Source organism: Aspergillus pseudonomiae (assembly GCF_009193645.1).
Source record: "Aspergillus pseudonomiae strain CBS 119388 unplaced genomic scaffold BDV37scaffold_30, whole genome shotgun sequence".
NCBI lineage: Eukaryota > Fungi > Ascomycota > Eurotiomycetes > Eurotiales > Aspergillaceae > Aspergillus > Aspergillus pseudonomiae.
The window spans coordinates 53,921-68,335 of NW_022476022.1; the positions used below are offsets into that span (position 1 = coordinate 53,921).

At 51.9% G+C, this 14,415-nt stretch overlaps 5 protein-coding genes across 5 annotated transcripts; 3 read left to right on the forward strand and 2 right to left on the reverse strand.

The window, feature by feature from the left end:
* Positions 1-683: 683 nt before the first annotated feature.
* On the reverse strand, positions 684-2,116 carry BDV37DRAFT_113247 (ribonuclease P subunit p30 family protein). Its single transcript, XM_032078417.1, has 2 exons — positions 1,704-2,116; positions 684-1,629 (listed from the first exon to the last, which is right to left on the reverse strand). The coding sequence occupies exons 1-2, from the start codon at positions 1,777-1,779 to the stop codon at positions 770-772; spliced, it is 936 nt and encodes a 311-aa protein (XP_031941759.1). The 5' UTR covers positions 1,780-2,116; the 3' UTR covers positions 684-769.
* Positions 2,117-2,245: 129 nt separating this feature from the next.
* BDV37DRAFT_293919 (casein kinase II subunit alpha/alpha') lies at positions 2,246-3,651 on the forward strand (the record flags this gene model as incomplete). Its single annotated transcript, XM_032089525.1, has 4 exons — positions 2,246-2,360; positions 2,477-2,850; positions 2,904-3,323; positions 3,374-3,651. 4 exons carry the CDS (start codon positions 2,246-2,248, stop codon positions 3,461-3,463), a joined length of 999 nt encoding a protein of 332 aa, XP_031941760.1. The 3' UTR covers positions 3,464-3,651.
* Positions 3,652-4,740: 1,089 nt separating this feature from the next.
* BDV37DRAFT_271332 (valine--tRNA ligase) lies at positions 4,741-9,600 on the forward strand (the record flags this gene model as incomplete). Its single annotated transcript, XM_032084705.1, has 6 exons — positions 4,741-4,771; positions 4,855-4,965; positions 5,050-7,059; positions 7,115-8,092; positions 8,476-8,545; positions 8,622-9,600. 6 exons carry the CDS (start codon positions 4,741-4,743, stop codon positions 9,598-9,600), a joined length of 4,179 nt encoding a protein of 1,392 aa, XP_031941761.1.
* Positions 9,601-9,945: 345 nt separating this feature from the next.
* BDV37DRAFT_247407 (Tim17/Tim22/Tim23/Pmp24 family protein) lies at positions 9,946-11,536 on the forward strand. Its single transcript, XM_032081861.1, has 6 exons — positions 9,946-10,179; positions 10,244-10,359; positions 10,432-10,458; positions 10,518-10,731; positions 10,789-11,012; positions 11,065-11,536. The coding sequence occupies exons 1-6, from the start codon at positions 10,165-10,167 to the stop codon at positions 11,120-11,122; spliced, it is 654 nt and encodes a 217-aa protein (XP_031941762.1). The 5' UTR covers positions 9,946-10,164; the 3' UTR covers positions 11,123-11,536.
* A 91-nt stretch (positions 11,537-11,627) lies between these two features.
* On the reverse strand, positions 11,628-14,105 carry BDV37DRAFT_113334 (acetoacetyl-CoA synthase). Its single transcript, XM_032078419.1, has 4 exons — positions 13,908-14,105; positions 12,368-13,853; positions 11,971-12,311; positions 11,628-11,917 (listed from the first exon to the last, which is right to left on the reverse strand). The coding sequence occupies exons 1-4, from the start codon at positions 14,022-14,024 to the stop codon at positions 11,759-11,761; spliced, it is 2,103 nt and encodes a 700-aa protein (XP_031941763.1). The 5' UTR covers positions 14,025-14,105; the 3' UTR covers positions 11,628-11,758.
* Positions 14,106-14,415: the final 310 nt, after the last annotated feature.

Below are 14,415 nucleotides of genomic sequence, written 5' to 3' on the forward strand. Positions count from 1 at the left end.
ATCTGTAATCCCCGTAAAAAGTTATATTGATATTTCCCTCACATGTAGTCTTGCCCCGGCAACTTCCATTTATCTTCGCTCCTCAATTTAGCACAGCTGTTGTTATTCTATAGTAAGAGTTTTTAATTTTCATTGCTATTCTGCTTCTTCTTTCCTTTTATATCGCCAAACATGTTATTTGCTACTTCAGACATTTTGGGGTTTGGTGATGGCAACCCTCTCCCGAACTTGCCCTAACTGTAACTGGGAAGCCTGCATTTACTCAATTCGTACAATAGGAAAGCTTTGGTAGAATAAAACCATGCTGTTCATAATTTGGAAGAGCTGATTACGCCGAATCTGCTACCTAAGTATATGTTATAAGATATAGACGGACGTGTTGTGAGACGTGAGGCTAGCTCCGCTCTTGACTGGCGCTCCCTAGCTGCTGGCTGACCCAGACAACGGGTTTCACAGATTTAGGATGGCCACAGTTTAAGAAGCAGTTTCCAACGCTAAGTAAGCGTTTACTAGTTCTTTCCGTGCTGTGTGTGATGCATTCGATAAGCTGTTCACAACCTAGAATGCAGTTTAGGTTGCTCCGTACCCTTGTGATCATGACGATACATCACCTCAAAGACCATAATGGTACATGTTAGAGGAAGCTTAGGACCATCGCCCGAAATCATCTTGAGCTCATGAGCAAGCTCAAATGATGGGTAGTGGCAGTGGGAGCCCCACCGATCCATTGCATGAATACAAGCCTTATGAATATTGCTGGGTGCTTGCTTTAGCTATTGGCTGGCGTTGTCGCACTGTCTTCGCTGTCGACCACTCCCAGCCGAGCTTTCTTAGCTCTGCGCTTCATCTCCCGTTTCGACAGCGGCTTTTCGGTCTCCACTACAGATGCTTTCCTCTTAAGAGTGTCGCTGTTGCTCTCGGATTGAGGGGTGTCGTTTTGCTTGGATGCTGCGCCTTTTTGTTTAGACGCAGGCTTGTCGGTCTTCGGCTTTGGCTTTTCTCCACCGTCAATGACATCAATAATTCCACGCCAGCTCGTGCGCTTCAACTTTGCCAGCGCAACCGTTTTTCTCGCCTCCTCGCAAATAGCCTCCTTGCCGCGCTCTTGTGACAGGCCCCATACACATGCCAGATTAATCACATCCCACGGCGCCCGAACACCCAGAGCCTTCCTGGCCTCACTGGAGATAATGATTCCTCTTCCGCGTGTTGCGCGGATCAGTGACATTGCATTCCCGATGAGGTTGCGCCGGGCGTCGGCACCGCTCCCCGTGACTCCCGGCCCGTAGCAAATTTCAAAGCGAATTCCTCGTGCGATAGCGGCGGAGAGCATTTTAAACTTGAAGTGGTATGGCTGCCGCACGGAGAGATCTAAGGAAATCACGTCGCATTCCAGATTGGTGCACGCATTCAACAGGGCCTTTTCATTGGCAGGGCGGATTGCTACTAAATCATACGCCTGGGTGAGGGTGGTAAGTCGTTGGTTCTGCGTGGGGTCGGAGAGTGGTACGTTCACGCGGGTTAGTAGCGTCAGGCCCTTGGGAACATTGGTGGGAACAAGTGGGGGAGTAGGATTTGGAGGAAGCTTTCCGTTGAGGGTTTGCGAAAGGGCGATTGTCGTGTAACCGACTGAGAGTCAGGTCAGCTTCCTTCCAAGGTGGTCATCTCCAACATTGGTCGTGTGGCCGGGAAAAATGACATACGTTCTGCAAGAAAGCTTAAAGTTGGAGCGATCTCGGGATCGTCTGGGCCGTACGGCACGTTGAGGTCGTAAAACATTGTGCCTGTTGAGCTTTAAAAGCTTGAGCCAAGCCGGGTGTTTGGAATCGTCGTTCCAAAGGATTCTTTTTTAGTGCACGAGAAGTATATCTTGGGAACTGTCCGAGAAAGGAAATCAGAAAATCGCCCGCGTCAATAGCTTCTCCGAGCTCCGGTCTAGCCTGATCGATAGCACTGCCACGTGATCCGTGAAAGGCGGAGCGAGACGCTCTTAGCCCATTCTGATCATCCACCCTCTGATATATAGACTCTCCCTCTGGTTCATCGTTGTTCGGGGCGATAGCACGGCTGCACTGTTTGGACGGGTTCCTTAGCTCCTAGTCTTGCAGCTGTTGTTGTCTGTCCTTCAATTCGGATATTTGGTCGCGACTATTCTCTCATCACTACTCCCCTCTACCCCGCCGCATTTTATCTTCGCCATCCGATTGTGGGCGGACGCGAAATCTGTTTGTCAGCCGCCATCACCATGGCGCGCGTTTATGCCGATGTTAACGAGCATATGCCTCGGTCCTACTGGGATTATGACAGTGTAAACATCTCTTGGGGTGTTCTGGAGAACTATGAAGTGGTCCGCAAGATAGGTAAGGCGCAACAACGGGATGTCTCCGCTGCCACCTACCCACACCGATATGGTTGTCGCGGGGCTAGGCGGTCAGTGCGTGATGGTGATGATTAATGTTAACAATCGCTACTATAGGCCGTGGAAAGTACTCGGAGGTCTTTGAGGGCATCAATGTTGTCAACTACCAGAAGTGTGTCATCAAGGTCCTCAAACCAGTCAAGAAGAAGAAGATTAAGCGTGAAATCAAGATTCTTCAGAACCTGGCAGGTGGTCCCAACGTGGTAGCGTTGTTGGATGTGGTCCGCGATAGTCAGAGCAAGACCCCGAGTCTGGTTTTCGAGTATGTGAACAATACCGACTTCCGCACACTCTATCCGCGATTCTCCGACTACGATGTCCGCTACTATGTCTATGAGCTCCTCAAGGCGTTGGACTTCTGCCATAGCAAGGGTATCATGCATCGTGATGTGAAGCCTCACAACGTCATGATCGACCATGAGAAGCGCAAGGTGAGTTTTGATGGCCGGTATTGGTGTATATACATATACTGACCTATCTCCAGCTGCGTCTTATCGATTGGGGTCTTGCCGAATTCTATCACAAGGGTACTGAGTATAACGTTCGTGTCGCCTCTAGATACTTCAAGGGCCCCGAGTTGCTCGTTGACTTCCAAGAATACGACTACTCTCTGGACATGTGGTCACTTGGTGCCATGTTCGCATCTATGATCTTCCGCAAGGAGCCTTTCTTCCACGGAAACAGCAACTCAGACCAATTGGTGAAGATCGCCAAGGTCCTCGGCACTGAGGAGCTCTTCGAGTATCTGGATAAATATGAAATTGAGCTGGACCCTCAATATGATGAAATTCTTTCCCGTTTCCCTCGCAAGGCCTGGCATACCTTCGTCAATGCCGAGAATCAGCGTTTCGTCTCTGACGAGGCCATTGATTTCCTAGACAAACTTCTCAGATATGATCATGCGGTATGCATCACAGATCTCCCTTCCGTAACATATCACTGACTGTCGTCTAGGAACGTCTGACCGCACAGGAGGCCATGGCTCACCCTTACTTCGATCCTGTCCGGCCAGAAGTGCAAGCTCAGAACAATAGGGGATTGTAAACATAAACCGCAAGCGCGCACCAGAGTCTTATAGCTATTATACACAGAACCCTCGGGTTTACTGCATAGCACCCTCCACGATTATTTGACCATCTGCTGCTGCTGATAAACATCGATTTGGTTTACATTTTGAGTGCCTTGGGTTGAGACAAGGAGATGAGTTTATTACAAGAAAGAACTACAAACGGCGACGTAACAAATGGTTGTTGTGTCGCTCTGGACAAGAAAACACTGAGAGCGCCATGGATGCGATGAGTTATGCCATATGGACGGAGACGACGATGATGAAAACAGATGACATACACTTAATACGATGGGCCACCGAGCCCATCTCAGCTCATTACTCTTGGCGCACCAAGTGAGGGGATTTATCCGATGGTGTTTAGAGTGGGATCAACGGGCTTGACGGCTGGTGCCTTCTGCACGAGCACGGCTGTCTCAGTCTTGTGCAGTTTCTACCATCCTTCTTTCCTCGTAACTGTTGGACCGTTGTCGATGGGATATCATTCTTCGCTGCCATTATTGCATTTTGAACTTTGCCACTTCTACCCTTTGATCATATTTCCCGTGTGCAACTCCTTCCTTACTGCGTCATTAAACGGCGTGAGGGTCTACATAGTTTGGTGCTTTATGAATCTGGGCTTTCCTTTTTTTCAGGACACTATTGAATGCATTGTGGAATAGTTCCGTCCCACTTGATATCTTGAGTGCAAAGGTTATATAGATAGCGCGGGCCTGGGAAGAATCCGGGGGATAGGTCTCCGGAGAACAATAAACAATCCTCGTCTCGATCGGATCTGGACTGGAGTAGCATTCCTGCCGTAGCAAATGTCCGTAGTCTGCCGTCTGCAGTGACTGGACAGTATCATCACGTGATGTGACTCATGGGCGATGGCATAAAGAGTGAGAAAGGACAAGACCGAGAGGACGCGCGAGCGAAGGAAAAGTGGTCAATTCGAGGGTCCTTGGGGAGTTGAACTGCCCGACCCATGCCTCAGGCTTAATCCTACTACAACCTCCACTGGAACCAATCGTTCTCCACCGGTGGTGTTTTTTTTTTGGGCCCCGCACTCTTCTTGCAACCTCTGATTCGTTCCGTTCTTTGCTCTGCGCGCCAGGAAATTTAATTGCCCGCATTCGCACAACGAGCGACCCCTCCCCCTCCTTGTTCTCTATCGCCGTTGGAGTCACCGGTGGTCAAGATACTTATCCGACGATTCGTGGCGCGATCGGCGCCTTGGAGATTCCCTCCTCCTATCTATCGATCATTTTCCAGGATGGCCCAGCCTTCTGCCCCCCAGAATCCCAGTAAGTGCTCTTGACTTGGTTCGCCATGACTCATTGTCGGCGAGCTATGGATTAGAAGCTAACGGGATCGTGTGTCATGACAGCTGGTGAGCCCGTGGCTCCCGTGGTTGACACTCCCCCCCAGGCCGATGACCAGACGAGAAACCAAAATGCCGATGCGGCTGCTCCTCCTAAGGTGAAGACCGAGAAAGAATGTATGTTCCTTGCCGTCCACGAACCCATCGCATAGGTGCGTCGCTGGGGTATGGAAACGACTGACACCGGTTCTGAATGTATAGTGGAGCGCGAGCGTCGCAAGGCTGAGAAGGCGAAGAAGTTCGCCGAGAAAAAGGCCAAGGCAGCAGCGAAGCCCGCCCCTGCCCCCAAGGCCGAGAAGAAGGAGAAGAAGGTCGAGAAGGACAAGACTACCGATGCGTACGACCCCAAGGTCATCGAGGCCGGCCGTTATGAATGGTGGGAGGAGCGTGATCTTTTCAAGCCCGAATTCGGCGCCGACGGCAAGGTCAGGCCCGAGGGCCACTTCGTCATTCCTATCCCTCCTCCTAATGTTACCGGATCTCTCCACATGGGTCACGCCCTCACCAATGCTCTCCAAGATACCATGATCCGTTGGCAGCGGATGAAGGGCAAGACCACCCTGTGGTTGCCTGGTATGGACCACGCCGGTATCTCCACCCAGAGCGTCGTGGAGAAGATGCTTTGGAAGAAGGAGAAGAAGACCCGCCACGATTTGGGCCGCGAGGCGTTTACAAACCGCGTGTGGGAATGGAAGCACGAATATCATGCCAACATTAAGAATGCCTTGCGCAGAGTTGGTGGCTCCTTTGATTGGTCTCGCGAGGCCTTCACCATGGACCCTAACCTGTCCGCCGCCGTCACTGAGACTTTCGTTCGCCTGCATGAAGAGGGTATCATCTACCGTGCCAACCGCCTGGTCAACTGGTGTGTGGCTCTGAACACATCCCTCTCTAACCTGGAAGTCGAGAACAAAGAGGTTGAAGGACGTACCCTGCTTGATGTGCCCGGCTACGAAAAGAAGGTCGAATTCGGTGTTTTGACTCACTTCTGCTACGAGATTGATGGCACCAAGGAAAGGATTGAGATCGCCACTACTCGTCCCGAGACCATGATTGGTGATACTGGTATCGCCGTTCACCCCGAGGACAAGCGCTACCAACACCTGATCGGCAAGTGTGCCAAACACCCCTTCGTGGACCGCTTGCTTCCGATCGTTGCAGACACCGATGTCGACCCCGAGTTCGGTACCGGTGCCGTCAAGATCACTCCGGCTCACGATTTCAATGACTTTAACCGTGGAAAGGCCCACAACCTCGAGTTCATCTCCGTGATGAACGACGATGGTACCTTCAACAAGAATGGTGGTATCTTTGCCGGTATGAAGCGTTTCGACGCTCGTTACAAGGTCATCGAACTTCTGAAGGAGAAGGGGCTGTATGTCAAGTGGGAGCACAACCCTATGAAGATCCCTCGCTGTGCCAAGTCCAACGATGTTATTGAGCCCATCCTCAAGCCCCAGTGGTGGATGAAGATGGAAAGCCTTGCCAAGCCTGCCATCGAGGCTGTTGAGAAGGGTGACATTGTCATCAAGCCAGAGTCTGCCGAGAAGAGCTACTTCCGCTGGATGAGGAACATTAACGACTGGTGCCTTTCCAGACAGTTGTGGTGGGGTCACCAGGCTCCTGCTTACTTTGTCAAGATCGAGGGCGAGGAAAATGACGACAGTGATGGAAACCTCTGGGTCACCGGCCGTACCGAAGAGGAGGCTCGCAAGAAGGCCGAGGCCAAGTTCCCCGACAAGAAGTTCGATTTGGTGAGGGATCCTGACGTGCTTGACACCTGGTTCTCCTCTGGACTGTGGCCCTTCTCCACCCTGGGCTGGCCCAACAAGACTCACGACTTTGAGAACTTGTATCCCACCTCCGTTCTCGAGACTGGTTGGGATATTCTGTTCTTCTGGGTCGCCAGAATGATCATGTTGGGTATCAAGTTGACCGGCCAGGTTCCCTTCAGGGAGGTGTACTGCCATTCCCTGATCCGAGACTCGGAGGGCCGTAAGATGTCCAAGTCTTTGGGTAACGTCATTGACCCCATTGATGTTATGGAGGGTATTCAGCTCCAGACGCTGCATGACAAGCTCCTCCTTGGTAACCTTGCCGAGAAGGAGGTTGCTACCGCTACCAAGTATCAGAAGAAGGCTTTCCCCAAGGGTATTCCCGAGTGCGGTGCTGACGCTTTGCGTTTTGCTCTTGTGTCTTACACTACCGGAGGTATGTTATTTCCAAGACTTTCCGAGCGAAACCTAAATATTTAACTGTTTACTAGGTGGTGATATTGCATTTGACATTCAGGTTATCCACGGATACCGTCGCTTCTGTAACAAGATCTACCAAGCCACCAAGTATGTCCTTGGCAAGCTTGGTGATGACTTCAAGCCTCAACCTACCGTTTCAAAGACTGGCCGCGAGTCCCTTTCTGAGCGCTGGATTTTGCACAAGTTCAACTCTGCTGCCAAGGAGATTAACGAGGCTTTGGAGCAGCGTGAGTTTAACGTTGTTGCTACTACTGTGTACCAGTACTGGTACGCCCAGCTCTGCGACGTCTTCATTGAGAACTCGAAGTTCCTCCTTGCTCCTGAAGTGCCAGCTGAGGTGCAGGAGTCGGCTAAGCAGACTCTCTACACTGCTCTTGAGGGTGCTTTGACCTTGATCCACCCTATCATGCCCTTCGTCACGGAAGAGCTCTGGCAGCGTCTGCCTCGCCGTCCCAACGACAACACCATTTCCATCATGAAGGCCCGTTACCCCGAATACAAGGCTGAGTTCAATGACACCGAGGCTGAAACTGCCTACGAACTTATCTTGAAGACCTCGAGCGCCATCCGTTCGATTCTTGCCCAATATGAAATCAAGACCAAGGGAGACATCATCATACAGACCTACGATGCCACCAGCCACAAGACGCTCTCGGAAGAACTGACCAGCGTTAAGTCTCTGGGTGGTAAGTCCCTGGGCGATCTCAGCATTCAGGGACCCGAGTCTACTACTCGGCCATCGGGTTGCGTGGTGTCTGCTGTTGGCTCTGAGGCAGCTGTCTTCCTGCGCGTGTCTAAGGAGGTCGCTCTTGAACAGGAGGAGAAGGCCAAGGCCAGCCTCGAGAAGGCCCGTGCCGTTGTGACTCGTCAGAACAACCTCATGAGCAGCGCTGCATGGAAGGAGAAGGCTAAGCCCGAGGTACGCGAGATGGAAGAGAAGAAACTCAAGGATGCTGAGAGCGAGACTGCTCGTTTGGAAGAACAGATTCGTGAATTCGAGAAGCTGCGACTAGAGTAAAGAGTAGATGAGCTCTGCATATAGTTAGTACCCTATAAAAGGTGAATTTAAGACTGTTCAAACAATTATTTTTAGCTTGTATTTCTTTTATTTCTTCGAGGTATACGCCGTTTCCTGAGCAACGGCTTTCGTTTCGCTGAGGTACTGCACTAATCCTTGCCGACCTTCTTGTAGGATCTCAATAACCAGATATTATTCAAGCAAAATCTTTCCTGAGACTGGACGCATAGCTTGCGAGACTTCCCCGTATGAGGGCTGGGTGGTAATAAGCTTATCGATAAGAGACGCCAAGACCTTTCCGCCAAAACTTTTCGTTCCGCCTTTTTCTAAATTTTGATCCTCACTAGAGATCAGCCGCTGAGCAGGCACCATCTGGAAGATTTTCCACCGAGAAGCCATATTTCAAGATGATGCTCAGAGAAGTGTAAGCCCTACTATATATCCCTGTAAGAGTATGTGTATGATGTGGGAATACTGACCGGTGAAAATCTCTGCGACAGAAAACCCAAGAATCCGCGCACGGCGCGAATTCTCAAAGCCAAAGAACCCCAGCTCATCGAAGGAGCCAAGCGCACATTGTTACTGCACGGCTCGAAATGTCCGACACCGCTCCACACGGTCCTTAAAACCTTCCACTCCCTGACCCGGCCGAACTCGATCCTGTTCCACAAGAAGAATGAGAATATTCACCCGTTCGAAAGTGCAGAGAGCCTTGAGTTCTTGGCCGATAAGAACGACTGTGGTATGGTGCTATTTGGCAGCAGCAACAAGAAGAGACCGAACTGCATTACTATGGCTCGGGTGTTCAATGCCAAGCTGCTTGATATGTGTGAATTGTTGTTGCTTCCCAGCCCGGATGGAGACCAGATTCCCTCGATGAACAACCTCACCATGAACGTTGGTATGGGATTACGGCCGCTGCTGCTTTTCTCCGGCACCCCCTGGGATGATCCTACGTCGTCGGCGCATGTCATGCTGAAGAGCATGTTCATGGATATGTTCAAGGGCGAAACTACGGATAAGATTGATGTGGAGGGCTTGCAATATGCGCTCATGGTTGCTGCTGAGGAACCCACCGATGGTTTGTCGCCTGTTGTTCACCTGCGGTGGTACAAGCTCAAGACGAAGCGCAGTGGACATAAGCTCCCACGGGTGGAGTTGGAGGAGATCGGTCCCAAGTTTGACTTCAAGGTTGGACGTACCCAGGAGGCGCCTCGGGATGTCATGAAGGAGGCGATGAAGCAAGGCAAGCGGCCTAACGAAGAGTTTAAGATGAAGAAGAACATCGGCATGGATTCTATTGGTGATAAGGTCGGTCGCGTGCACTTGACCAAGCAAGATCTGGGCGGATTACAGACGAGGAAGATGAAGGGTCTGAAGCGGCGTGCCGGCATGGAGTCGGACGAGGAGGATGGGGATATGATGGATGTAGATGAGATTTCGGAGGATGAGGGACGGAAGAGGACTAAGACGGCTTAAAAAATGTATTCATTTGATGAAGTTCCCTCCTTTTCTATCACGCACGAGGCGTTACCGGCGGATTGGTTTCTCTGTTGACTATGCCAAGCAATATAGCTGCTTCTCTATAAACCCCGTTTGATGTTGTTCATGTGTATAGATTTACGCTCCTGCTCTCTACAAGTGAAAAAGTTCGGGCACAACCATCGTTAGCATCTAGCCCTCAAGTCTCCGTACTGTATAGATGTATGTATGCCTGACTGCCTGAGGACGTTTCCTGATCAGCAGGCGCCCACGTGACCAGTGACGTTTTTGGGGCTTTTCGGCGCAGGCTCACATGCCGAGGGATCTTTCGCATTTGCGCGGAAGCAGAAGATGTCCTTAATTGCCGCCCTCCCCACCTTCCTGTGGTCCTGGCTTTCTAATTACTATATTTTCTTTGGGCTCCAAGACGATACTTCCTTTCTTCATCGTATGACCTCCCCATGATCTGAGACACATCGAGTGATCTCCGTCGGTGAAACTGTCCCATATCGACCTGTGCTGCTCATCCGATCGGCCTGCCGAGGTCCCCGACGAGTCACTATGGATGCTCTCATGGTAGGATGAGATGTTCCCTTACTACCCTCCAGCCGCCGTTCGTGCCTTTCTAATCGCTGTGTAGTCCCGTTTAGATACTATTGTCACCAACCCCGACCTTGCACCTATTCTCGCGCTAGTTAAGACCGTCCGTAATGGCGCAGTATACGGCGCAAAAGTGCGGTTTCCGCATGCGTTGGTGTATGTCCAACCCCGGAGAAGATTGGATTCCAGTGGGAACTATAGCTGATATGTCGATGTATTTTCTTACAGGATGATTTTTCTCTTTCGCTCTGGAACGTAAGCGATCCCGTTCGGTGTGACTGTCATACGAGACCGTGTGCTGATATACTCTATAGCTTCCGAGAAAAAGCAAAGCTTGTCCTGAAAGCCACACGCCAGCATGCCCGGAACCTCGCGACCTTTGCTTTCATATACAAGAGCTCTATGCTCGTCCTGCGAAACGTGAACCCCTCTGGAGTCGGAAAGGAGGGACGGTTTGACAGCTTCTTTGCTGGTCTGCTGGGAGGGTATGCCGTGTTCGGCCGGAACAAGACCAGTATCACGCAGCAGGTACGGACAATGAACACTATGACAGGGACGAACCTGGGCTAACGCAGACCATGATAGATTGTTATTTACGTTTTTGCCCGTGTGCTGCTGGCTCTTGCCAAGCTGTCCGTGCAACCGAACATGCACCCCCTATCGTCCCTTGTAACCCCCAGTGCTCGAGCCGATATTGAGAAACACGCATGGCCAGTCTTTGCCAGTTTGAGCTGGGCTATGGTCATGTACATCTTCCGCTGGCACCCGGACACCCTCATGTCGAGTTTGAAGAGTAGCATGGTTTACATGTATGGCCCTTTATTCTCTTTTTGCAGATTGATCCTTACTGACGCTCCTTAGCTATTCCGACTGCGATCACTGGGATTCATTCCGCAACTTTATGATCCACAACAAATAGACGACGACCTTGCATCAGTGTGCGATTTATCTTGAGCGGCTGGGTCAGCACTTTACTTCGGCGTATAGACGGCGCTCCTGTTTTCTTTCTTGTCGATTTTTCCTCTGTATTATCTTTATGTTTGGATGGGCTGGACTACGATATCCCACTTGAAAGTGGTGCTGCCTACTGGGCAGCCCGAGTAAGCTGCTGAATGATGAAAGCCCTCCCGCAGGCGGATGGGGGAGTTGATGCTGCCAGGGCGATGGGCTCTGATTGTAGATAGGCGAGTGAAATAAAGCCATACCGGAGCATTGTGTGTCTTATACCCTAATGGTGCGGCCATGTCACCGTCGTTATGAACCTCCATGCTTCTCGCACAGTTCCCAAACACTAGGTCTGAGTAAACTAAAGAACTTCATCCTGCGTTCTACTACAGTTGAATATATGTTGTTGTTGAGCACGTCTGGTTATGTAGTCTCCTAAACGTTGACGCCGTGAGTAACCGAGGCCGAGAGCCATTGAATGTAATAACAACAAAATCTATATTTCTTCCCCAACCAAGGGTCTATTTGCTGTGCCCATGTGTATCTCACTGTATATTCCTAGTCTTGTTCTCCCATATTGTCTGTCTGTTCTCTGCAATCCGTCCACACCTCACAGCTTGCTTTTCGGCTCTACCAACCTCTCAACCTCGGCAAACTGATAATAGAAGTCCAAACTCTTCGCATTCAAAAGCGTCCCCGAGGGCTTGATCTTCTTCCCCGAAACAATCTGCTTCACCGGCAACTCAACCTTCTTGAGATTAACCGTCGTCTACACCCTCGTTAGCTTGCGCTTGCCCTCGCACACGGAGGAGGGCCACTTACCGGAATCTCAGGCGTCTGGAAGACATACTTCGGGACATGTCTCGCACTGAGCGCCTTGCGAATCGCCTCCTTAACCCGGCCCACCAGCTGCGGCGTGAATTCGCGCCCCGGCCGCATGAGCAGGAACAGCATCACCGATTCATCAGTATCCTGGGGTCGTCGCTGGCCCACGCAGATCGAGTCTGCGATTTCATCGGCGAATCGCGTGTCGATTACGTTGTAGATCTCGGCAGACCCGAATCGGATCCCGGATGGGTTGAGCACTCCATCCGAGCGGCCGAGGAAGAAGATTTGCTTCGTGATCGGGTGGATGCTGATGAAGTCGCCGTGCGTCCAGACGTCTTTTCTTATTGTTAGTATACCAGGACATATCTGATAGAAGGGTGGGGACGCTTACTGTCAAACCGGGCAAAGTAGGAGTCGAAATACTTCTGCGGTCCGTCGGCTCCGAGGAACTTCACCGGCATCGTTGGGAATGCTGCTGTGGCGACGATTTCTCCCGGTACGCCGTCTGGAACTGCTGTCCCCTTGACCCCAGACGCTCCTTCGTCCGCTTGGTCGAACGCTGCAATGGGGAGACCCAGACTGGGTCCCTGGCAGCCGCCCACGTACAGAGGCGTCAGCGGGTTTTCGAGCCCGAAGCACGCGGCCAGGTCGGTCCCTCCGGAGATGTTGGCTAGCTGCGTGTGAGCCGGGAAGCCCTCGTCGTAGAACCACTCGAACAAGGACTCCGACAGCACCATGCCGGTACTAGTGACAATGGAGAGATTGGAGAGGTCCGCGATCTCCCTCGGCCGGACGTTGTTCTTCCGTAGCTCCTGCAGATACCGCGGCGAAGTACCGAAGTGCGTCACCTTGTACTCGCCCAGTAATCGGATGAGAAACTTCACGTCAGGCAGGAAGGGACTTCCATCATATAGGATGGGTTTCCCGCCGAACATCAGGCCCGTGATGGCGGAGAGGTACATGATCCATCCCGTGGTCGTATACTGTAGCACGACAGACTCCGGGCCATGAACCCTATGTAACCGGGCCTCTTTAGTGCCGTTGAGGATATACCCCCCGACACCATGAACAATGGGCTTGGGCTTCCCCGTCGTCCCCGACGAGTAAACGACCAGGAAGGGATCGCGGAACGCAATGCGCACAAATTCCAGCTCATCGGACCGGGCCTGGGCTAAGAAGGTCGCCAGCGACTGCGTCTTCGGCACACCAGTCAGATCAGCCGGAGCCGCAAACCGAGGCACCGCGACCACGCCCCGGAACTCCGCGACACCACCCAGCCCACCAACAATATCCCTAATCTTGGGCCGCAGATCAATCCGCTTCCCATTATACACCGCCGCATCGTCAACAAATACCCACTTCGGCTGCAGCTGCAGCAACCGATCCAGAATCCCCTTGACGCCGGTGTCGGTCGACGCCGACGAGAACAGCGCCCCGAGCGCCGTTGTCGCCAGCAGTATAACCAGTGTATCGATACTGTTGCTCGCCACCACCGCCACCCGATCTCCCTTGACCACCCCTGCTGCCTTTAAGGCCTGGGTTAACCGCCCCGTTCGCTGTCGCAGCTCGCGCCAGGTGATGCTGATCGCTGGCTCCGAGCCACCCTCGCGGATCTGTGTTAGGGCAATCTTGCCGTCTTCTTTGTTTGTGGTTGTGATTTTCAGATCGCCATTGGGCGTCCGTTCGCCAGCGAAGAGCATGTTCTCGGCGAAATTGAGCCGGATGCCCTCGAACCAGGTCGGGACGCTGTCTATGCGGGCTGATTCGTCGACGACGGTGGTGTAGGTGCCCTCATGGATGATGGGGAAATACTCCCAGCAGAAGGCCCAGAAGGCGGCGCGGTTGTGGATGGACCATTGGTAGAGGTCGTGGAATGTCTGTGCATGGTTAGATTGGGTTATACTCCTTCATGTAGTAAATGTAACACGTACAGGGAATTGAAGCCCCTTCTCAGCTTCTAGCTTTTGTTTAAAGGCCCACATCTCTGTAGATTGGGGGTTGGCATGTTCCCACAGTTTGCGGGGAAGGGCGGAGGACGGGGAAGTCATGGCTGGAATGGATGTGTTTATGGACTGATAGGGTAGAGAGAAAGAGATGAATAGGTCAATTGAATCTTCGCTCGAAAAGGCCCAGCCTGAACACGGTTCATCATGGTGATACAAGCAGTGCTATTTATACGTCGGCGCAGATACGACGATTTCGCCTCGGTTATCGAGCGGGTTATGCGGAGATGCGGGGGAACTTCCACTGCTTATTCCCACCTTGGGAAACCCTATTTACAACCGGAGTGAAATGCGATTGGATGCTAGTGCGTGCATCTGGAGCTGTCAAGAGGTGCTGGCAGGATTTACTTTAGCGATTTATCCGAGATGGCAATGCCGATCAGTAATCCGGCGTCGGTGCTGGTTAGGGTTAGCTTGGAGGGTCGGTATTTGTGGC